Consider the following 24,612-nt stretch of genomic DNA (forward strand, 5'->3'; position numbering starts at 1 on the left):
AGCTCTGCTTCTCCTTAAGGAAGGAGCAAGGCGGTTTATGCGGCACCTCTCAAACGAGGTCTGTTGGCTGCCGATGCCGGGAGGATGGAGCCGAAGTGCCGTGGGTCTCACCTGCGCTGCGCGGGCTCATCACCTGCCTCTCGCCAGGCCCGTTGCTGCGCTTGTTCCTACCCGCGGTCAGACTCTGCGGGCGTTTGAAACAACCTCCTGAGATGTAACCCCACAGGGCAAAGCCCGTCCTGACACCTCAGCCAGCCAGAGAAAAGCAGTACACATCATACGAATCAGGAACAAGTATTTATTTACCTTTCCCGGAGCTTCATCGTCTCCACTTCGCATCCTCGGCAGCGGGAGGAGCTGGACCGTCGGCGCCGAGCTGTGCTGGAGCCACGGGTGCCGGGGCAGGACCAGCTCCTCGTCCCACCGCGGGCTCTGCTCTCTGCTCAAGGCTCTGGGCATAACTCCCAGCCCACAGCCGCCATCCCAGTGAGCCCTCTTCCTCCTCCACGGATTTATTTTCTTAACATTTCAGTGACTGAAACAAACAGGAAAAACCCCGCCTGTGAGGGTGGGGGGAGAACTTCCATGAGCCCTCTCCCCCGAGCGGTTGCGCGGGCAGGGACCCGGTCAGCGGGCGCCCGCTGGCAACGAGCAGCCGGGCCCTTCGGCTGAGGGTGTCCCCTGCTGAGCCGGGAGCGCGGCAACACAGGCACCTTTCAGACGGTGAGTACTGGTGTGACGTTAAACAGGACCACATTAGCACACACAACTCCAGGAGTTATTTTTCATGCATTTCTCAAACCAGAATCCTGATAGTTAAAAACATAAATCACTTCAACATAATGTAACTGGGGGGGATTGAGGGGATGGACCCTACTGAACTCCAGAAACGCCTTTAAAACTCTTTAGCCTAAAATATCTACATATTAAAATGCCAAGAAAAGAAGTACCAAAGCTGTAAGCTCTCAAAAGCCCAAGATCAAAGTGCCATCATCTTTTAATGTAAACCTTTTGTTGCATCAACAGTCTTAAGAGGGATGAGAGACATCAAAATAAAAACTGAGACAAACTGTGGCTTTGTAGCTGGTTTTTGTTTTAGTCTCTTCTCTCAATTTGGGCCATGAAATAGGTCAGCTCCATTACTGATCAGCCTTCCCACAAATATTTAAAACAAATTGAATTGCACACCCAATACCCATCACAATTACGCCAGGCACAATAACTAAATTAGCAATTCAACAAAATAATTGGAAATGCGATTCTCTCTATTCCACAGCCTCCCTCAGGGGTTTGGCCGATCTATGGGGGGAAAACTCTGCTTTACTAATTCTGCAGCTAATTAGAGACACACTTGTAAATGAAGTTGTTTGTCTGGAAGTTGAAATTCTTTGCTATTGTGGGGTTGGGGGGAGAGGATTAACACAACCCCTCTGTCCCCCCCCATCGCACACGTAATTCCCCAATACACCCTCTAGTTGCTGTGCAATGTTTTGCAAAGGTATCATGCCCATTTGTGTAGGTAGTAATTAGCAGCTGTATCATGAATTAATAAAGAATTAATATTCTATTGGGGGGGGAATATCTCGTTTGCTGTTAATTGGCAGCATTAGGAAAACTTAGTGGAAATCACCCTGGTTATTGGTGCCCTTATTAAACAGCACTAGAAGCATCTGACCACGCCACAGCCCCGCAATACCCGACGCAATCGCTCTGAACCTGCCCGAGCTGCTGGTGCTGCCGCTGGGGCACCCGCTCCCGGGGGGACGGGGCAGGAGCCGGGTGAGCAGAGCCTGCCCCAGTTCACCCAGGCTGGGGGTGCTGGTGGGTGGCGCACGGTCCAGCCTCCTCCCGCACACGCGTAACCCCCTCCCTGGCCGAGCGACCGTCCTGTGTGCGTGCCGGGGGCTGCGAGGGTCCGGGGCTGTCCCCGGGGCCGTGCGAGGTGCCCACCACCGCAGCTGCGTGTGAGGGCAGAGCTGCGGAGCCGCTGGCTGCTGGACACGGGCACGTGGGCACTGGAGCCTCTCCGGGCAGTGGCTGCGACAAGTTGTTTCTCGGGGATGGCACAGGCTGCACTTCCTCCTGCAGCACATTCAAATCCAGGCGAGGGACCACTTTCATGCCAGGACTAAAGCGCTGCCCGTGCCAGCAAGGTCAGCGGATGGAACAGCGGCCTCATAAGCCGACGCTGCCAGCCCAGGTTCTCCCCGCGTCCCACGCTGCCCAGGTGGGGGGGTGGCAGGGAGAAAAGCCTGCTTCAACACTGATAAGTAAATTCAAAAGCATGCTTAGTAGGGCTTTGACTCTTATCTCTTCAAACAATACGAACGAGAAGTTATCACATTTAAAGTGTTTCGTATTACCCTTTTAACGTTACATCCAGTGCGCTCTCAAAAAAAATGAAGCGCCCTGGTGCTACAAGTTTAAAGGACACAGAAGTCAAACTGGAAGGGGTTGGTACAGCTGCAGCGTGTACCGCCAGCGCCCCGAGCCTCAGCCGCAAATGGAGGCCAGAGACCTTGCCAGCACAGCAAACCCCAAAGTAGGGACATGGTGCTTGCTGTTAAACATCCTTAATGCTTGCTCTGACAGTGCGAGCAGCATGAAACCATTCCACCGACACAAACTCTGGAAGCAGCTAATTTACTCCCCTTGATGCCTTTCAGAATTGAGGTTATTAAACCATGAGATTTTAATGATGTTCGAGGACGACGCGGCTGTGCTGCTGCTCAGGAAGTGCAGGTACAGCCCAAGGGGTGGGGACACGTCTTGACTCGGCGTGCGGTTTGTGCCAATTCGGTACGGTGGAAGGTGCCGCCGTGCCGCGCTGGTTTCTGTCCTTTGCTGGAGAATCGGACTTGACGGGGGGGTGGACGGAGGGACAGGACGTGACATTGCTGGGATTTGCCACAGAAAATGGTTGCACCCAGAGGACCGTAACAGCTGGGGAGGCTCGTGGGTGTAGCCCCCTGCCCCGGAGCATCACAGGCACCACACTAAACTAAACGAACTGGCTCGCTAATGAACACAGGATTACTCACCACAGCTGCCACAGGTGTCTTGCAAATCGGCCCTTCCCGGTAGCCGTGGACCCTCTGGGCCCTTCTCCCCACAGCTCCCCAGCCGTGCTTTGCCCGTGACTCCCGCAGCTTGCGTGAGCTGCACAGGAAGGGGGAGCGTCGCTGCGGTGCTCTTTGCTGTGCAGAAGGTCATTAGTGGGATCCTGAAACAGAAAGGGCAGCGGAGAGGAGCCAACGGTGACATTTAGTGTGTTTCCGCCTGGCAAATTTTGACCAGAGAGCTGGGAGCTGGAGGGGGACGGGAGAAATCAATGCACTTCCCTGAGAGCCGCAGCGACTGCTTTGCTGTAAGTGAGTATAAAGATTTGTTCATCCATGATACGTATGTTTTCCACACAAAGTCAATACTCACCTTGGCACTTATTTTCTAAAGCCAAGAAAAAAAATGCTACATTCTTCCACAGGGCAGTGAGCCTGCCCCCGCTGCCGCCTCTCCCCGCATGGATCGAGCGGGCCAAGGCCCAGCACCAGTGAGGAACCGGGGAAAGAAGAGCTCCGACGGCTTCGTGGGGCCGGCAGCTCCTCCTGGCACAGCCAGCGCTGAGGCACCGGGCCCGCGGCTGCCTGAAGAACAGGCAAAAATCCAGGTAGTACTCTCGGGCGCGCTGGTCAGTGGTGCAGCGGGTCGGAGGAGCTGGGTTTAACGACACTATCGCACTTTTTCTTCCCTGCTTTAAAAAAAAAAAGTCACAAAAGAAACCCGGGGTAGCGCACTGCCCAAAGAAGTATTTCTGCAGCTGGTAACCGGCCCCGCACCTCACACGGCGCGGGGCTGCCCCAGGCTGCTCCCTGCAGGGGTGGTGGATGCAGGCAGAACTGCATCCCTGCACAGGTGCCCTGCTTTTAAACCCAGGATTTCCCGCACCAACCACTGCTCAAGCCAAATCTCTGCAGCTGAGCTGGTTCTCCCTTGCTGTGGTGGACTCTTTGCTCCATACAACGTTGAAGGTACTGGGATGCTATTTACTGGAAGCAGGTGACTAGAAGAGAGACTTAAATCTGTAATGATGAGGTGCAAAAATGATTAATTAATATCAGCTCTGCAGACAGCTCCAGGGACACAGTGAAGTGCAACAATGCAGCTACAGAGTCTTCTAAGGGGGAAAAAAAAGCTCAACCTGTGTTGCAGCACACACCGTTTCAAGCAGAGGCAGGGCCTGGGAGCAGCACGGCGGGAGCAGAGGGAAAGGGGTAATCGCCGCCAGGAGACACAAGGTGGGATCGTCTGCTCCTGCGCACGGGGCTCCGTCTGCCAGGGAAGCACGGGTCGTGGAGCGGGCTTCCCTCCTGTTACATACTTAAAAACAGAACGTATTTTTATTTAAGCTTAATAAGAAAATATAATTTAAAAAGTAAAGTTGGCCACTGAAAAGCTGGTAGGCTGTAACTCATGCAGGGAAAAAAACCAAAAAACGCCTTGTCTTACTAAGAAGTTCAGAAATGGGGCTTTTCAGTTGGTGAATAAAAATGTAAATACTTTCGCAAGCCTTTCCATTTTCGCGAAGCGTGCTGGTGTCATTGAAACAGCACCCACTGCAGCAGCCGCCCCGCGCCCGTAGGGAGCCGGGGAAGCAGCTCAGCTCAGTGCTGAGCCCCCAGCACCGTACGGACGCTCAGAGACACGAGGCCCCTGCAGACGCTTCCCCAGGTCACGAGTGGGCCCTCGTGGGGAGAGGGGCTCCTCTCGCCAGCGCCCCGACCCCTGTGGAACGGCCGTACCACATCTGGCTGGGTCTGCAGCCCCTGGTACCCCAGGGACCGCCGGGGATGAGCTCCAGCTGCACAAGAAGTTTCCAGCCCCAGTCCCACAGCGCTCCTGCCTCTCCACCTTTAAAACTCCCTGCGCGTTCTGGCTGTTGGCTGCTCGCTCCACGGCTGCTCGCGCAGCTCTGGCTCTGCCCAGAGCACCACCGATGATGCCAGGTAAATGACACTGCGCTGGCGGGGCTAAGAGAGGCCGCGGCTGGTGGTACCTCTTCTGCACTGATCACACTTGGACAATCACTTTACAAAGCGTTTTAATTAGATCGCACAAAACAAAGGCAGCGTAGTTCATGTGGTCGCAAGCAATGGCCACCTTACACACATATATATGCACATATTATTTACGCAAGATAACCTCCATTTCAGATTGATCACAGCAGGCTAACGAATTCCCCTTACGGGGATTTAATTTCCGGCTTCTGACCTTTGGATATAAAAACCCCACAAAACCCCTCAAGTGAGTCATCTCCTCTGGCCAGTTTTACATCCGTGCTGGCACCCTTCAGCAGTGTGTCATGGTGATGCTGAAGACAGGACGGCTCCGAGTCACGATCAGCAGAAATAATTAAGTGTACAGGATCAATGCTGGACTGAAAAATTCACCAATATGTTCTAATTGCAGAAATATCCCCAGACGTAGCCCCGTGTTGTGCTCATCACCAGTCGGCAAATGTCCCTGTGTGCAGTGAGCGCTCATTCAGAACCGGGAGTGTGAACTGGGAGCTCTGGCTGTCTGCAAGGGAGAGCACCTTTTCTCTGTTTTAAGGCCATGTTAATTATGTAAATGACATTTAAATCCTCTTGACTCCGTGAAAAATAAAGTCACACATTCCAGATATGCAGCCAACGACCAGAACAGCATGCTTAAACACTCCCCCCCCCAATCCCCCAAACAAAAATCTCCAAGGATTTAATACAAACGCGGTGACCTGATTGCAGGGGGCTGGTGGTCCCTGCTGGTCTGAATCACGAGTCCCTCCCCCCGGCAGAACACTCTGCCCGTGCTGAGCAGATTGCAAAATCAAGGTCAGGAATTTAAAGAGAATAGTTAAAAATGGATTGTCTTTGGGAGGAAGCAGAGTTCATTTTAAAGCCAGAGAGGAGGGCGTTTAGCCAAGCTAAACGTCTGCCCCCCACTCTCCTCTCTGAGCCTGTGTGATTTAGCAGTAGCCGTACTTGCTGTTCCTTCAGCGAGGTTTTTAGCAACAAACCGGGTGCTCCTGGGCAGCGCCGTCGACCGCGCGAGGCCGGGCCAGCAGCCGCCCGGCCCGAGGAGATGGCACCAGACGGGGCAGCGCCCAGCGCAGGGCCCGGCGCGGGGAGGGGGTCCCCGGTGCGGTGGCCAGCCCGGGGGCGTGCGGCGCGGAGCCTGCCGGTGTGGTCAATCCTGGCGCGAAGGCCCGATGCTAATTCTGCTCGGGGTCGTCGGGACTCGTGGTTTTTCCAAACAGCGAACGATAAAGCTCCGTCCTGGGGAAAAGAGGAAGGAGGAGGGGGAAAAGTTACTTTTCAAGGTCAAAATGGAAGCAAGAGGCTGCCAGCAAAACCATCCACTCCTTAGAATGAAAAGGCCTTGTATAATTAAAAATGCATTCAACAATCTTTATTAATAAATACAAGCAAAGGGGAGAACTTGCATAAGGCCAATCACACGCAGTACAGAAATATGTAAATATTCCAGTGTGGCTGGATACCGTATCTCTAGAGAATGAGGTTTTCTATAAGTTTGCCCTTTACAGACAGGCTCTTCAAGTAAGAAAACAAGATTGAATATTTTAATAGGATGTATGAGACCAGAGAGCTATAAGGAGGATTCAATCAGACAGTCTACGTGGGACTATAATTTAGTTTTCATACATTTTCTTGGACTTGACGGTACTTGAAAAACAATGAAAACGACCCAGCAACAAGATTCCAATTAGTATCACATATGCAGCAATTCTAATAATAGGAGCAAGTTTCCCTTTAAAAAAAAGTAAGTGGGCTGGTGTTATTTATTTTTAATTTTAAAACCAAAGTAACCTGAGAACAGAGATGGGGGAAAGGAGAGAGCATTTTTATAAATCACGCGTTTCTGAAAATCAAGGAAAAAACATCGGGAGAGCCTTATTTTCCACATATGCACTTCCTAAGGCAACAGCCTGTTGGAAGAAGACGGCACACCCCGAGCGGAGTGCTGGCTGCACGGAGGACGGGATTTTTCCCTCAGAGCACGCCAACAACCACCAGGGTCATTAGAGCAACAACCAAACGATCCCATTGTCTCGATGGTTCATCAGGGCCAGCGCCTGGGAAAGCAGCCGCTGCAGAAGCCGGGCCAGGAAAACTGTCAGGACAGGCAGAGAAAAGAGACTTCTCCACCGCTCAAGAATGAGTAAAATACGGCTTCAAAGGATGAAATTCAGACCTGACAGAGATACTGTGCTTTCGGCTGCCTCCTCAATTAAGACCACAACAGGGACCACTCTCGCGAGGGGCTGCTTTGACGCCTTGCTCCTTCACAGATCAATAAAAGATGGCAACCGGTTTGAAACTGTCTGCTTCTTGCAGACAATTCCGTGGAGAAAGTTACCTGTCAGCCTCGTGAAAGAAGGAACTTCGAAGTTTTGAACAGTGACGGCAGAAAAACGCCAGCCATTAATCCGAGGAAGACGAGGAACAAAGTATCTGTGCCAGCAATGGAGGAGGCTGGACAGACGTGCACGGACCACCGAGACAAAAACCATTCTAATTCACAGGGCCACATCTCTTAAATTAATTTTAATTTAGAAGGTAATTAACCAATCAGCTGCTCTACCCTCAGAAAATGAGTCTGTGGTGAGGGATGCGTCTCCTTACCTAACAAAATGGTCGACGCCGTGTTTTGTGTGCAAAGCTCAGCCGAGACTATGAAACCACAGCTGGAGTTTCTGTGTTAAACCAGGGGCGTGCACGCAGGTTTTGGCAAGTTTAACACAAATGCAAAATCAAAACACTTCTAGAAAACAGAACTGATACTCGAAAAGCTGAAAACTTTGGCACTTGAAAGAAAAAAAAGGAAAAGGGAGAGCAACGCCTTACCCAAGCCTACAACATTTTCCGTCTTTCCTGACTATTAACAGATAAACGTAACTCGCTTTTGCTGTTTCAGCTGAGAAATCAGACGGCAAGCGGCACTACCGCCAACAAGGACATTGCGACTTTAAGGCTCCGTCAAGTGATCGGAAGGAAAACGCAGAGCGATGCTATTTAGTCCTCCGACAACCACGGCCCTCCAGCCTTGCTTTGCTGGCTCGGCTCAGACCCCCTCCTTACGCCGAGCAAACGTTTCCACTTGTACCGCAATCTCGGTGAAATCCCTGGGCAGCGCCCAGCGGTTCCTGTCCGCGGCGGGGTTCACGTGGCGGGAGCAGGGAGGGAAATGCTGAAACTGGTGTTTTGACAGAAGATCATTTCACACTCAGGTGGGCAAAGCTGACAAACACTCGCGGGTTGCTCCTGTCAGAAGAGGCTGAGCAGCTTGGGTGCTTCCAACGAAACACCACCGATTTCATTCTTTCTCCCCTCTCCCTGGTATATGCCTTGTTTTAAATACGGCGACTTAATTGCACGGAGGGAAGCAGTCTAAGGAAGCTAAAGGACACCACCAAACGCGCCCACATTGCTGGTTTCCAGCCCGCAGTGCAGCAGTGGGAGCCACACAAGACCTCTGGAAGCTGGCAGCGACAGACTGCAGCCTCCTCGCTCTTGTGCCAGAGGAAGCATCTCTGCAAAGAACCGCCCAGCAGGCTCTCGCGGCTCCTCTGCTCGGGACTGTTTCCATGTTCTCTCCCACCGTAGGGATGCTGCTGTTGCTCCGGCTCGGGGCTCGAAGCCTCCAGTCTGTGCAGCTCCTGCAGTTTGTTTGTTTTAATGCCCGTGCTGGGCACGGGTGGCACAGGACTACCAGGCAAGTTCGATTCTCAGCTGTTAAATAACACACAGCTCTCACGGACGGACCCTTTGTGGTTTGCTAAGGAACAACACGGTCTCCGCACGCTTCCTGCGCTCTGTGTGCTCTCCCACAGATTTTGCACAGCCGACCTAAAGCCCGTTTCAGATCTCAGTCCTGATCCGTCACATGGCTCTGCAGACACGGCTGTTGCTTGGGAGGATCCGCTGCTCCCACTGCAGACGGCTCCGCTGCCCTCCTCCGACGTAAACTGCCCGGCGTTGGGGATATTCTTTGTCCTGGCCATAAACCCACACTGGGACTGCTGAGTCGCTTGGGCAACACAAAAGACTGGGCTGAAGAAATCCTCTTTTGGAACCTGTGTAAGCGCTGCCAGGCGCCCAAATCCACTCCCAGGGGACCCCGTTCAGCCTGACCACTGCACACACTCGCAGCAAACTGCATGCAGGTCTTCTCCTGCTCCTCTTCCACACCCTGGTGCCAGCGAGCAACAGAAACTGCCTTTATTTCGTCCACAAGCCTCACTCACAGGTAACAGGCTTCAAAGCTTCTGGCTCCTCTGGCTGCTTGCCAAACATACCTCAAAGGCATTTTGCAAAATTCAAAGGGGACTTGCTCCCAAACATCACCTCCACTGCATAGAGGAGGTCCCGTCTGCCGTTTCTCTACATATGCCCTTCTCCTCTTATACATTCATTCGTTTTTTCCCAGTCCCCAGTAACGTAAGGAAGCTTAAACATAATGTCGACGTTCTGGGAAACCCCACAGAAGCCAGCCAAAGACAGCAAGAGTTTCTGTGTTTTCCCGGTGAGCAGGCAAAAGCCAAAAGTAATGTTTCTTTGCAGCCTGCCTTGGCCTTTCCCACTGGTGGAGAACCAGTCTCCTCAGGTTTTTGTCTTCATTTTTGTTTTTTGATAGTCTTCTGATGGGTACAAGAGTTCAGGGATCAATGCTGAATTTGCTCCAATCCTACAGATTTAAAATAAACAGTCATTTTTCAAGCAAGCAGGGCCCAGGGAGACTTCGAGCAAGAGTCTGTCTTCCCCAGCAGAGAAATGTCGCCAGCACTGACAGCCTCCGCATTCGCACCCCAGGTTTCACGGGTGCAAGGAGGGGTTGCGCCCGCAGCCGCAGGCAGGCAGGCCCTGCAGCGCCGAGCCCAGCACCCCCAGGGCCCCCATCCTCCCGGGCACGACGCTGGCAACCTCTGCTGAAGTAAAAATTCAAGTGGAGCTGTTTGGCTAATAACACCGCATGGGTAGACACCCTGGCAGAGAGTGACAGGAGAAGGAGGGAAATCAGGTAACCCCACCACCCCCAAACCAGAACAAATATTTCACGCTGCAAAAAAAAAAAAAAATAATAACCCAACCTTTTTTCCCCTCTTCTCATCATCTAGGCTACCTTTCTTCTACAGCATCTCCCCTCAGCAGGATTTAACCATGCAGAGAGTAAAACTCATCAATCCTCCAGGTTTAACCTTGTCTCTGTTTCAATTCACCAGGGTAAGTGTGGATTTTAATACTTTCAGCCCCCTTAAGGCTACGCATAATGAATTTGGATTTTGGTTAAAAAATATAAAATTTCTCTCCTCCACCCACATATATTAAACATCAGACTTGAGCCGCTGAGTTGAAACAACCCACCCCTGCAAGTCTGCTACCTCCGGATGAAGGAAAGGTGACTTTAGCACAAAGAGGTACTGGGCTTAGCAATATGCTGAGGAATAACCTATGCGAGTAATTAACAGTACTTACACCTCAGGTAGAGAGTGTGGAAGAAGCAGGTCAATACAGGGGTCTTCCTTGAATTAAAATTTAACTTACCCTTTATTGCAACCTACAAAAGCAAGTAATGAGCACTAACATTTTTATTTCTTTTAAACTGTCATTTAGGCTGTAGAGGGGATAATTACCTATTTCCACTGTAGTAAGGTTTTATCACCCTTAGTGAGGCATTTTCTAATTTAATATTTTTACTGTATTATCATAAAACCTGTTTCTGGAAAAAATGATCACGAACCACACAGCCATTTGCCATAAAACATGTGTGTGTAAGTACCTTGGCTTAATTATTTATGCATTTCCTCTGAGCTGGCTCCAAAGGCAGAGGACGGCACAGGCGCTGGATGCAGCGGGAGCGCTGCGCCCCGGCACCCACCCCTTCCCAGCTCCAGGGCCGCTCCGCAGGCCCTCACAGCCACCTCGAAAGTTTGCACAGCCCTTCCCTTCAACGCGCCAGCAGCCTGAGACAAAAGGTATACGCGAGGGAGGCGTTCTATTCCGCCCTCTGTGCCCCTGCGCCGTTAGAAGAATCCTGTTTTCGGAGCAATTTGCCACTCGGTTGTGGCTACGCCGGTTTTGTGGGAAGAGCGAGGAAGGGATGCCCTGCGCTGCTGCGGACCCCAGGGAGGGCATTCCCCCGCGCAAGCCCCCAACCAGCAGCTCGACTGCCTTCCCATTCGCAGCTTAACACTCGCGCAGCCCTGGCACGGTCACAGCAACGCTGCCGGCTGCAGGGAGCCCCCACCACGGCGCTGCGACGTGAGCTTTGCAGACAAAGGATCCGGCTGCGCGCAGAAGAGGTGCCAAGGCCGGGCTCAGCCCCAGCCCCGCGTGCAGCCCCCGCGCCACGGCACTGCAGAAACGCCGACCAGCTCCCCACCATACGAACTGGCGGTTTCATGTCAACAACGTCACTTTAAAAAAATTAAATGAAAGGAACAGCTACTTCAGACAGTGAGCTTTGTTGTGCTAATTGACCAGTGGACTTTACCACCCTCCAAATCCCAGGTTTTGCTACTACGCGCATTTTATAGGCAAAATCCTTGCAACAGAGAGCAAGGAAACACACACAGAGGGCAGAAGTGCTCCGGGTGAATATTAATAGCAATAGCACATCTGATAAATATATGAATCAGCAAAATATAAATCATAAAAACTGTTAACAGTTCCCCAGAAATCTACTTTGCGCATCTGCAGCAGCACTATTCCACCAAATATACAAAGGGGAAGACAAATACATACCTGCACATGGGAGGGGAGAACAGCTAATCCTGTACTATTTCGTGTAATTATAGTCATGTTACTTCTTTTTTTAAATACCGTTCTGTAAACTAGTAGAAGAACAATATTAAGGGGGAAAATTCAGTTTCTGGTGGGTTTTTTTCAGAGTGTTATTAATATAGCAATACTGCATGAGTCACTGCTGTGCTCTGTTAGTAAAAATACCCTCCAACAAATTTCTCTACCTTTTCCCATGTACCTTTTACTTCTTCTCTTCTTCCAGGCCAAAAAAAAAAAAAAAAAAAGATAATTTAGAATATGCCCCAAGCAGTACTGAAATAACTATACCTACCCCATTCCTACTTACATCCTCCATTGGGAACAATGAATTTTTAATTCACAAAAACTGGCAGAAGACACAGCATGAACACCCACGAATAAAGGGAGGATGAAAAACACACGCCTCCTGATAAAAACTGAAGCTGGCGGTGGAACAGATGGCTGATCATTTTCTTGGGAAACTTCCTGTCTGTATCCTAAGGAATCTTTTGTCCACCAGTGTGAAATTCAGATTACTAGGTGCCCAGCAAGCAGAGCAGGTACCCAGGAAGGTAAAACAAGCTGAAGCCTTTTAATTCTCCATTTCTAGTCAAAGGCATTACCCTAAATGTAGGGCATGTGGGGTGTGGGGTTTGGCTCCCCACTCGCACACCTTCCGACACGCATTCCCCACTCCGGTATTTCCGCAGCGACAAACCCATGCTACGGTCATGACGCGGAGCAAAACGAACAGCAGCCATCACCAAAGCCCAATTAAAATACCCGTGTCTTTTAAAGCGAGGGGCCCGAAACGCAGAGCAGAGCGCTGCTGGGCGTCCGGCGCGCGGTGCGGTGCGGTGCGGCGCGGTGCGGCGCGGTGCGGTGGCGTGTCGCCGGCCGGGAAGCAGGCCCACGAGATGGCACTCTCTCACTCGCTTCCCCGTCACGGCCCAAAACCGGAGCGCGCGACTCCGGCTATAAATTACACAGCCAGACGGCTCTCATCACCGTGCCCGGCGCTTGAAGGAGATTCAGAAAGGTCTGCCGCAATTCCCTCCTGCTCAGGCAGGTCAGGATTGGGTCCTTCAAGTCTCTGCAAATGCTTTTAGCCCCACGGCTTTAAATTATGAAAGGTGACATGTGACCTCTAGTTTGTCTCATGAGACCAGGCACAAGATTTATAAATATTTCAGAAAGCTGGTTCTTGCCCTAAACAAAGGGACTCTGCACATTTTGTGAGGCTGGATCTGGGGACGGGGTGGGGAGCGGGAGGACAGCAGAGAGACGGAAGGGCTGCCGCGCAGGGTGCTGGCCCCCAAACTCAGCCAGACCCGGGGTTCAGACCTCCCATCTCTGTCACCAATTCTGAACATTTCCCCCTTACACCAGCACACAGCCATTGCCTACTGACCAGCCTTGAGCTCAGGACAGCATTAATGGCAGCAGAGATGGCACCTCTCTCATCCTGATTTTGGTCCCAATAGCATTCACATTTTCGTACGAGCTTTTACAGCACAAAGCATAAAAGATGTGGACAAGTGGCTGGAGAAGTAGCAAAACACAGGGAGGTTCAGAAACCTCCTGCTTGCTCCGCTGGCATGCTTTCCAGCAGCTTTAATTTCCTCATGAAATTCATAAAATGTTGCTTTCTCAGTCTCTGTTTTCAGATGGGTATTTGAGCAGAGCAGCCGCTGTAATGCACGTGCAAGTGCCCTGCGCAGACGTGCACACAGCCGCACGGAGGGGACCATTCTTTGTGTACCTTAACATCCCATATTCCTAGGATGATTTCCCTCTTTCACAGCTTGCCTGTTTTATAACAGATTTGATGCAGGAGAAGACAAATTGGCTCACAAAGGAAGGACGACAAATCATCTTGCAGCTCTTAACAGGTTATTTTTTTTCCCTTTAAAAAGGAAATTTCCATAACAGAGGCGTCTGTCTTCTTACTAGGGATGTCAAACATCAAATGTTGGGACACGATGATTTCAGCCCATTGGCACTAACCGGGGTCACGTACACCACTTCACTACTGCCAGCTTCAAAACATACAAAAACTCCTTGTTCAAATACCAACCCTTCTAACAACTACGGTTAAAAGCGATATGGGATACTTAACTGCATCTACATGAGCTGACTTCTAAGGCTAAGTCAAAGGTTAGGGGGATAAAATCCACCAAACAAAACGATACACAAAGGGCAGAATGATACCGAACCCACAGTGCCCCGGGACCAAGAGGTTTAGTGTCGCAGCACAACATGTGCTTTCTTCTCGGTTCCCAGTGCAGCTCAGGTCTCCCCGCCACTGCGCACCGGGCTCCCGAACAAGCCAGCTCAGGGTGTGCAGGGTACACATCACCTCCCCAGGAGGGTCCCTGCCTCTCCCCCGAGGGACCCGAGAGGGTCCCTGCCATAGCAGGGGGCTCCTCCAGAAGCCACAGAGCCCAGGCAGGCAGCTCGCCCTCCCACCCACAGCCTCCTGCCAGAAACACCAGTTTTCTCCAAAATGTCAGAGCACCGCACGCTCTGAGAGACTGCCCCGCACGTTAGCGCTACTCCCTTTGTTTCCCAAAACAAAGCCAATACAAAGCAGCACAACCTTTCTTCCAGGCTGTGTCTATATAAACTTAGAATAATTTTTCTCACGCCAACACAGTCACCCGAGGTTTGTGCTGTGCAGCACAGTTCTTCCGGAAAGAAGGGCTTTGCCTCCTTTCAGGGACTTCTGTTGTAGTGAACTTACCGGATTGACAATCGCAGAGCCCAAATTCCTCCATTAATCTAGTCTCATGGTGTTTTAATACCCAAAGTACAAAGTGAGCTAAGTTAAAGGCTGGTATCTCACCAACTTTTTAAAATATTTTTTTTAATATTAAACTCTTAAGTCATATAAGTAAATTAATCTTTTAATACCAGGATTTCCTACTATGTACCCGCCTCTGCTTGCAGCAAGACTCACTGTGACATTTGTCTTGTTTTAGTTTTGGATGTTTACCATCCGCAACGAAAAAGTATATTGGAGAAAACACGATGTCATTTTTGCTTATGTCAGATGCACCTTAGTGTAACTGCAGCCCGATATGCTATCGAAATACAAAAATGAAAAACAATGCAACTTCATTAAGCCAAATACTTACTCCTCTTTAAGTCTCCATTGTTCTCAGTAAAACTCCTCCCTAGATAAGGGAGGCCAACGGCATCCTGGGCTGTACCAGAACTGGTGCGGCCAGCAGGAGCAGGGAGGTGCCCCTGTACTGGGCACTGGAGAGGCCGCACCTCGAATCCTGTGTTCAGTTTTGGGCCCCTCACCACAAGAAGGACATGGAGGTGCTGGAGCGTGTCCAGAGGAGGGCAACGAAGCTGGTGAAGGGCCTGGAGCACAAGTCTGATGGGGAGCGGCTGAGGGAACTGGGGGTGTTCAGCCTGGAGAAGAGGAGGCTGAGGGGAGACCTCATCGCGCTCTACAACTACCTGACAGGAGGTTGTAGCGAGGTGGGGGTTGGTCTCTTCTCCCAAGTGACAGCGATGGGACGAGAGGAAACGGCCTCAAGTTGCACCAAGGGAGGTTTAGACTGGATATTAGGAACAATTTCTTCACCAAAAGGGTTGTCAAGCATTGGAACAGGCTGCCCAGGGAGTCACCATCCCTGGAGGGATTTTAAACACGTGTAGACGTGGCGCTTAGGGATGTGGTTTAGCTGTGGACTTGGCAGTGTTACGTTTATGGTTGGACTTGATGATCTTAAAGGTCTTTTCCAACCTAAACGATTCTATGATTCTACGACTCTAAAGCCTTCCAAGAGTGAGAATGCTGATCGGGAAAACACACAACGTCCTGGCTGAATCCAAGGGAAATGCCCTAATCCGAACCTCACTGCAGCTGGATCATCTGCGTCTTAATTCAGCTTCCCAGCAGGCACTGGTCTGCTCATGCAAGAACAAGAGCGGGCTGGATGCTCTTCTACCAAGCATGACCTGAGGCCAGTGGGACTGCTGGAGTCATGGGCTTAATTTCTTGCACTTGGCCATGGGATTTCAGGCAGTGATTCCTGCCCTGAGCCCAGTTCTGCTGCCTTGCGAGTCTGCACTTCCAAAGCCAAACACAAAACGTACCACCACAGGTATGGAGAGACTGTTTGTATACGTATGTATATACATACAGGTATCTATATAGTAATGCTAGGTATGGTGCGCTGGAAATCCCTGGCCAGCCCTTGACCACATACTAAAAAAGAAAAAGCAGAGGAAATACACTGTGATCAGCCCTACAACGCATGGGCAGTACACAGGAGCTGGAAGCAGGCAGCCACAACAGGGACGTGCATCCCTAGCTTGGAGCACCAGTTGCCTGGGGTTCCTACAACCCAGGGGCATGACAATAAGGTAACTTCCACCACAGGCAAATAGGTTATCTGGCTAAACTAACACCATCAGCTGGTGGCGTATGATCAATACTGTCCAAAGGCAGGGACCAGTTCACTAACTGGTGACAATCACAATGTTGAGAGGTCTGAGAAGAGCAGGGGAAATTTCCCCAGCTCCTGGAAAGGTTTCTGTGCCTCACGTTGCGGGCGGAACTGCATGGTTTGACACAGTTCCATTACAGCCATCTTCTTCCCTCTAATTTGGCTCATACCGGATGCAAAGTCCTCCTCCGTAATGAAGAACCATTTGCCGAGGTAAAAAGCAACCTATCTAAAAGCCGATATATTCTCCCCCGCGTTCACCCAGTTAGAAATCCCCATTTAGAATTCCAGCTTGCACTTGAGAACACGTCTCTTTTGTCCTGCCTGACTTTACTGCAGAAAAGCCTCCTTTTGCCTCCCATTTCTGCACTGGGTGCCATCTTTAATGATGATGTATGGGTGTCCTTTTCCTCAGCGGTGCTGTGGGGAGGGGGTCAAACATGTGACACCGCCAGCATGTGTATCAACAGCAAATTATAAACCGTGTCAATCCAAGTTAATGCAAAGCTGTAATCCTCTTTAACAAGAGATCAAATCAGTGCCATGAGTTATGTTCATTCTGTAATCTGATAAGAAATAGAGTGAGCCTCTAATAAAAGAGTAATGAGAGCCCTTAATGATGCTGTTAAAAGGTAGCGCCAGTTAAAATATTGCTGTTGTTCCAGCTGATTAGATCACTGTTGCATATTTGCACAATCTTGTTTTACCTGTCAGAATAACCTGAGTCGTCTTGGGAGATAAAGGTGTTTGGACCAAACATCTGTGTCCTTAAAGGACGTCCCTCCTGCAAGTTACCGTCCTCCAGAGGTGAAATAATGATGTTCATCAAACTTAGCAGTAATTTGATATTATACCTTTTTTTAAAGTGTCTGTGTTTAGTCTCTGTTCCACACACACACGTACAGTGCAGAGATCTGAAGATCTATATATCAAAGCTGACAGAGAGATATAACAAAACCAAAATCCACACACAGATCTTCTTCCCAGGAACACAGACTTTACCTGACCTTGACACAACTAGGCTGTTTATAGGATCCACTCCTGCAGATACGGCAACTCTGCACGTACTGAAAATGTGCTCACTTGTCTATGGACCTGCAGACCTTCAGCAGGAATCTCTAGCCTCAGTTTGCCCATAACGAAATAAATTTGCCTAGCACAGGAGCTTTCTGTGAGTGCATAGATGTCTGATCTCCTAAAACGTGAGACTGTTCAGAGCTAGGCCAGCTGAAGGCGATTGCATCGAAGATCTGGGTTCAACTACGGCTCTGACCCAGACCTGCTGTGTCACCTTTGGCAAGTCACTGAGGCTCCTGACCCATGGATTTCTAGACCCAAATGCCTGTGGAGATATGGGCTATCGTTTCTCTGTGCCTCCTTTCCCAAAGTGTAAAACAGAGAAGACTGGCATCTTCCCAGCTCTGCTGCACATGGTGGTACTGAAGGGTGATTATATTAAACATTACGCTACGCTAGATACTGGAGCAATGGGATCAGTGAAGTACCCTAGGTCACGAAGATGGGAAAAGCGTATGTCAAGGGAAGTCCAAGAAGCGGCACCCACATGATGCCACCCTCAAAGCCAGGTGAAATCACAACCAGAGAGAGATCAACCCTGTTCTAATCCTGGGTAATTCCTGCCTGAGACAGACGCTTTGCTCTGGGCAACCACCACAGCGCGCTTACATTCAAGTTTTTGCCCTCAGGTTCCTTGTTTTAGGGCAGGCCCATTTACATAGCAATGACCTTGGACCGATTAGAAAAACCTTGGCCCAAGAGTACCATAAATGTATTTAAGTCTATAAACATATACCCCAAGATAACCATAAAAATCACTTTCCAGTGTATGTTTTAAAATACTACCAAAGAGGGGTTAAAACAGAGGAGGGCTCGAGGCCACCAGTGTCCCACACGTTACAACATAATATATGTGAGCACAAGGTTAAACAGCCATGCCCATGCGTAGGGTGCATGAAAAACTGGCAAGTGGAAGATTAATTGCCTGCACGAATGCTATTATTCCAAGCAGCAGCAAGAATAAGAAAGAACGTGACAGTGATGTTGACAAAGGCAGTTATTATACTTGTACGTTTCTTTTCTCAAATTCAGGCTGTAAAACAATTCTGGAGTGACCGTTCATCCCCTTCTCCATGCAGCGCTCAGGCTGCTTCTTCTCACATGCGTTTGCTGTTTGTTTCCCCAGCTAGCGGCACTGGCAAGTGATAAACTTGACGTGCCAGATCCCCAGAAGTCCCGGGTGTCCCACAGCCATGACAACACCACACAGGGACCTTCAGGTGAGTGCTAGCAGTTCCTTGCAGTATTTTAAGGTCTCTCTGCACAGCCAGAGTAGTGTAAAATGGCTTAAATGTACAGGAGAATCAGGCCCCAAATGTATTCCTAGGCTGCATTAGCTATTTAAATAGACAGAAAATAGCAAGGTAGTACAGTGCTACACAGGCTCGTGCCTTCAAAAGCACTTACAGCAAGCAAAGCAAGAAAACAGTCACAGGCAACTCCCCTCCGCTTTTGCCCCAATGAGAAAGGGCTTGTGCAGTTCATCACGGGGAGCGAGGACTCGGCACAGCCGAAGAAGAACCAGAACCACACCACCACTCACACCCCCCAGACTCTACACCATCCCCCCAAGATTCTGCCCATCCACATCTGCACATACATATTTATTTACTGGCATTTTCCAGGTATCTACCTGCCACTGTAGCCACTGGTAGAACTTAAGGAGAATGTTCTGCCAGCTCTGTTTCTACAACCCTTTTTTATATACAGCTCACTGACACTTTAAAATTTCTCACACTACAACACAGAACGCCCCATTGTTCAGATGTGTATTTATTTTGGGGTCATGCCTTTTAAGTGCCTGACCAGAAAAAAAAATGGCTCAGAGCACGATCACATCACTGTGAAGTGTATACTTGCATTTTCAATCTAGTAATTCACACTTGCAAACAATAAAATTACCTTCTTCTGTCACAAAGGAAAGCTGTTATCATTACTGCTTCCCTCTCATGCGTACAGGCCTGGTCCTTTCTTTTTAATTCACCTGCAGTTTGAAGCAGATGTTGAGTTCTTCTTGCCTTGTCCGGTATGGCTGCGTGCTGCTAGAGAGGCATCATGGCCCATGGCAAGTGCAGGGCATTTTAAACAGAGATGTGAAGTGACCCCTAGAGAGTGGCTATGATTTTCAAAAAAAATGACTGATAGCAGCAGCAGGTATCTTCATTTTGGGAGAATCAAACCAAAACACCTATAGAGGCCTAATTTTCAGACATTGGCCACTCCAGTATTTTGAATATGTTTTATGTCTGGATGCAAACATAAACGGCGTAAACTAGGGAGGAAAGGAAGGAAGCTAAGCTAAATAATGCCCTGGTTTTCAGTGTGCAAAGCAAGAATGCCCACCCAAATGTGGAAGGGCTGCTGCAAAGAGGAAACAAGAATCTGTTCTTAAAGCCCACATTGAACAGGACAAGAAATAATGGGCCTAAATTACAGCAGATGGAAATTTAAGCTCAGCATTAGGACTAAACAATGCCAAAGCACATCCCGCGGGGAGGAAACTGCAGAGAAACTGCTTAAGGAAGGCTCTAATGCCTGCAATAGGCAAAGGTAAGGCACATTCTTTGTGTTACAGGTAACCAGCAGGCATTTTGGCAAACAGTGAGGAAAGCTTAGGCTTCTATTTGTGTATCTGTCTCTTGTCTGAAACAAAAGCTTTCCTATGCATGTTAAAAAATGAAATACTGCTACTATTACTAAACCACTGGTTTTTACAGGCATTTCTCAAAAGCAGACCTCCGCTGCTCAGAAGGGGAATCAGAGTCATAGAACACAGGGCGACCTGTTCAAGGTCATCCACGAAGCCACCGGCAGAACTAGGAACAGAACCTGCCCAGCCTGATTGCGGCATTGCCCCATCCATGTCGAGGGTTTGCTTGAAAGCCTGATCTTGGCAGAACGGGATACAGCTGCCCACGGGATACGACCCTCAGGCACGCTTGCTGGTGCGCGAACACATCAACGGACAGTCTCACTCTAGACGGCTAAACCAACATCAGGAGATAAGCGACTAAAGTGCCATTAACAGAAAGTATGGCGGGCCTCCAAAGTGACTAATAAACTTAATGTAAGAAATAAGTTCCCGCAGTCAGACAATAAGCAGCAGCAGCTGCTGCCGCACTGCTGCCACCACAGAATCAGTAAAACATGCAAGCGAGGTAATAGCCCGCTCAATGTGGAGAAAACCCCCAGGAGACATTTTCAGTAAACCAAATGTCAAACACTCTGTCCCTTCCACAATGATAACTATGTCGACACAGCATAACGTAGATAGCATCCTATTAGCTGTAATAGCTTCCGAGGGTCAGCCAGACCCCGTGCAGTTCGTGGCGGACTCAAGGTGCCTCCCGAGAAGCGAGGGGAATAAGGGTTATGAAGATGGCAGCCAGACGAAGTGTAGCTGAGGCCCAAGAAGGCTATTGTGCAGAACGACTCCACTGTCCCAGCTGTTTCGATGCGCTTCACGTTCGCATTGACTTGCTGGAGGATTTTGGCTTACAGAATGCATTTTCCATGCAACTTTTGGAACACAAGTGAGGGCGGTGGACTGCGAAGGAGGAGGCAATGTCACCTCTGGGGACAGCAAACACAGTATAACTCCTATATTATTAGGATCAGTCTTACTATTTTTTCTCACCTCCCTCCCCCTCACACGCACCCCATGCCCGCTGAGCTTGCCTTCATTCTGGGGACAGAACAGGAGTCTGTATGCCTGCCTAACCTGTAGGACAGTGCAGTACGTAATATATGCAAAAAATGACAGACACCCTAACCTCATTCGAAATTCTCAAGGCATAACTAATAACCAGTCAACTGGACATAATGCTAAGATAAATACTGGAGTCATGGGTATTATTAATGCATATGGTATGAACTGGTTCTTCCTAAACACACATATGCCACCTGCTAATTACCCTCAGACAAAAAGATGTGGGGAATGAGGAGCACATCCCAGAACAATTTCTACAGGACGGTACGACTCTGCTAGGCATGTATGTCTATCCTGCCCATGTTTTATTTGGGGCTATCCAAAACAGCAAAGACCCCAATTCCATACAGGTAAGGAGGTCCTTGCCAGCTGGGAGGCACAGATAGCTGCTAGCTCAGGCCCTGCACTGCAGAAACAAAAATGCACTTGATGATTTGCTAAATAGGCAAAAGTGTGTATGTCTAACCTCACAGTGCCAAAGCCACTTGTGTCCCTCTCTTCCTATGATCCAGGTAAGGGGGTGGAAGAACTGACCACCTCATATGGCCGGAGGCATAGCTTTCACCCTACACATCCAACACACTTATTTTTGTGGCGAGAGGATCCAGACAATATTCAGAAATCAGAGCAGTTTCCTCACAGAGTAAAGAAACTATGAGAAAGATGCATGATGAAACAGCCTAGGTCTTATTATGGATACAAAACATCTTAGTGCCAGCTTACTGGAGAGCTCTCATCCAGAAGTCTGTGCAATACCCCAACAGGCAACAGTATAAGAACAGCAGGTATTTGGTTTCCATTTCGCAAACAGACAAATGACATCCCTCTCTCACAAAGCACAAACACGTTCCACAACCCAGGGGAAAGATGTTTCTCAAGCCTTCTACATCCATTCACTGGAAAAATTATTCCACCTCCTTCCCACAAAAAGCTCAGCATTTCGAGATTTAGTTTAAAAATGTAATACTAAGAAACATGGGTGTATGTGTAGAAAAACTATCTAGTAAGTATGCACAAAACTTCATTGATATTTTCTTTACTAATTAGTACAATAAAACATTATAGTCTTCCAATGAAATTCTTCACTCTTTAAATAGACATAAACACAAGCAACATTTAGGCCTTGAGTGAATCTTGACTGAACTATTCCAGTTATTAACTGATTTAAGAAAATGCATACTACACAGAATTTAAAACAGTTGCCATTTCTGTTAAAAGACAAGTTCTTTGTAAGTTTCGATTATACCTGAAGACACCAGATAACTTAGTTGTCTATTTCCAAAATAATTCCATAAAACTAGAAGATTTCAAAATCAGAGGAGTTTTAAAGCAGGAACCAAAATGTAGGTACTGAGATTTATGAAAATTTCTTGTTTGGCGTCACAGTAATTACAGAGTGAAAGCTCAGCCAGACTGCCTGGACAGATGTGACCAAGACATCCAGGCGATGATGCCAGTGACAAATGGTTAACTGATAAGAAGAAATGGAGGGGACGACAGACTGAAGAACAGGTCAATATCATGCTGTCATGAAGCCATTTGAGAAACATAATTAATCTATTACTCACCTGGCATCATCATTCATTGTACAGTGGTCAATAGGTGCCATGAAGCTCACCAGCTTGCTATGGACATGATACCTGAATAGTGCAGGAAATAAGCAGGCAGCACATTAGTAACTATTAATGAAAAGGAAATGTTGCTGCTTGAATAGCAGCCCCTGAAATGCAAAACACCGGCTTTCCTGGCGGCTGATGCCCAAGAAGTCACTAGCCGTAGCTGGCAATTCCCCCTCCCTTCCCTTCTCCTCCTTTCTTGTAACATGGACACAAGAATAATCAGATGATACAATGAACTGAATAGCAAACAAATCCTTTTTTATCACAGCTAGAAAGAGGACGTACAGCATCCATTAATTGTGTGTGAGTACCTAATCAGACTCCCAGACAGACAACTCAGAAAAGTCAGAGACAGAGAAACAAGAACTCATTTTCAGCCTCCCATTCAGCCGGTGTCTTAATCACCTTCTGGAATTTGTGCCCAAAGAGCCCACTGCAGGCAGCAGAAGCGTCAGAGCATCAGACCTTCTCAAGTATCCATCTGCTATCACTTTTTCCTTGCTCTGTGGTATCTAGGGCCCTAAAGGATATCAAAATGCCACTCTGCTAGCCACACCCCTAGTTGGAAAGTCTTACCCTGAATAACTTAGAAATGGAGCATGTAAAAACAGGCAAAGAAGGAGACAGGAAAAAGACCTGTGCAAAGAAGAGATGGGGCATGTCCAAGGTGATACAGTGCTGCATCTGTCTCAGCTTCTGATCCACCAAAATATTTCTGTAAGCTGTACTGCACCTCCAGATATGGGATCCCCTTCCCACTTTCCACACTGGGCTAGGAACTTGCAGTAGCTTCTCATGACTTATATTCAAGGACCTGACATACAAAATTGTTAACAGAGTACTGAAAAACTCTGAATGAAAAGGTGGCTTTAAACCCCCGCGTCTAAGGGCAGGGGATTCCAAACCAATGGCTTTTGGTGTACACTACCATGCTGCCTACCCAAGTCTGAAATGTTTTATCCAAGCTGCTGCTATTTTTAGAGCTTGACAAATAGCAGGCAAAAGGATTCACAAGCATTTGCCCAGAATCACCTTTCCACTCTGTCACCTCTGCACTCCCTTTTGTTTGCTTATGCAGGAACATTCCCTCGAGGGGATTTTTAGCTCACAAGACTGTTTCAGAATGGCTCTTCAGGCACAGCACACACTCACCCTTACACAAGGGCTTCTCTGCACAATCAAGTCTTTGTCGCTCGTAATGGAAGCAACTGCCCTGGTCTAACGCCGTAATGATCGGGTCAAGGAAGAGACAGAGCTGTGCAGGGCTACTACTGCAACAAACAACAGGCCAACAGGCTGGACTACGAAACAGTTCGCTTACGAGACATTAACAACTGATGGATTCATACAAACCAAAGTTTATAGAGGGACAGTCTGCGTAGTGGCAAGGAGACTTAGCAACTCTGGTAAATTCTCCGACATGAGTTGTTTGTTCAGAACTAATTACTGTCACATTTTTAAATCAGGACTTTAAAAATCCCAGTCTAACAGATATAAAATATTTAATTTCATTCACAGAAAGACATCTCATGCAGCACAGGACCAGAAATCACTGACATGAAAAACAGATGTGCACCCATCACTCCTCCATATCTACCTCAAGAAAAGGCATGTCCTAGCGAGGGATAGCAGAGATCTAGGCACCAGGTTTCTTAAGCTTGACTGTGGAGTTTTAGGATGAGCTCACTTCCCCTCTCAGTGCCCCAATTTCCCTGTCTATGAAGTGGACAGGTACTCATATCAAGTCCAAGATCGACTGCTTTTGAAAGCACTTGAAGATCCTCAGACCTTACAATAAACTAGCACATTTCATCCAAACATGCTGTAACATTGAAGGTTTGCAAAAGGATCGCTAAAAAGGAAGAATTATGGAGACAGATGAAACTTAGTATGTGATAGTTTGCTTTCCAGGATCTCAAAGT

The 24,612-nt window shown here is 48.7% G+C and overlaps 1 protein-coding gene and 1 long non-coding RNA gene across 4 annotated transcripts in view; both read right to left on the minus strand.

The window, feature by feature from the left end:
• Window positions 1-82: 82 nt before the first annotated feature.
• Window positions 83-4,184, minus strand: LOC142090459 (uncharacterized). Its single transcript, XR_012676548.1, has 3 exons — window positions 3,042-4,184; window positions 307-535; window positions 83-184 (listed from the first exon to the last, which is right to left on the minus strand). It is a non-coding gene; the product is annotated as an uncharacterized LOC142090459 (long non-coding RNA).
• Window positions 4,185-4,218: 34 nt separating this feature from the next.
• AATF (apoptosis antagonizing transcription factor) overlaps window positions 4,219-24,612 on the minus strand; it is a 57,996-nt gene continuing 37,602 nt past the window's right edge. Inside the window, exons 11-13 of one of the 3 annotated variants that reach the window (XR_012676546.1) lie at window positions 22,640-22,711; window positions 6,021-6,314; window positions 4,219-4,377 (exon numbers count right to left, since the gene is read on the minus strand). Coding sequence is in view for 2 of the 3 variants with exons in the window: in XM_075168368.1 (XP_075024469.1) it covers window positions 6,251-6,314; window positions 22,640-22,711 (136 nt within the window). In the remaining variant the exon portion in view is untranslated. Of the gene's footprint in view, window positions 4,378-4,554; window positions 6,315-22,639; window positions 22,712-24,612 lie in introns of those variants that run through there. The other 2 variants (XM_075168368.1, XM_075168369.1) reach the window with 2 other exon arrangements.

This window comes from Calonectris borealis, chromosome 19, assembly GCF_964195595.1.
Source record: "Calonectris borealis chromosome 19, bCalBor7.hap1.2, whole genome shotgun sequence".
Lineage (NCBI taxonomy): Eukaryota > Metazoa > Chordata > Aves > Procellariiformes > Procellariidae > Calonectris > Calonectris borealis.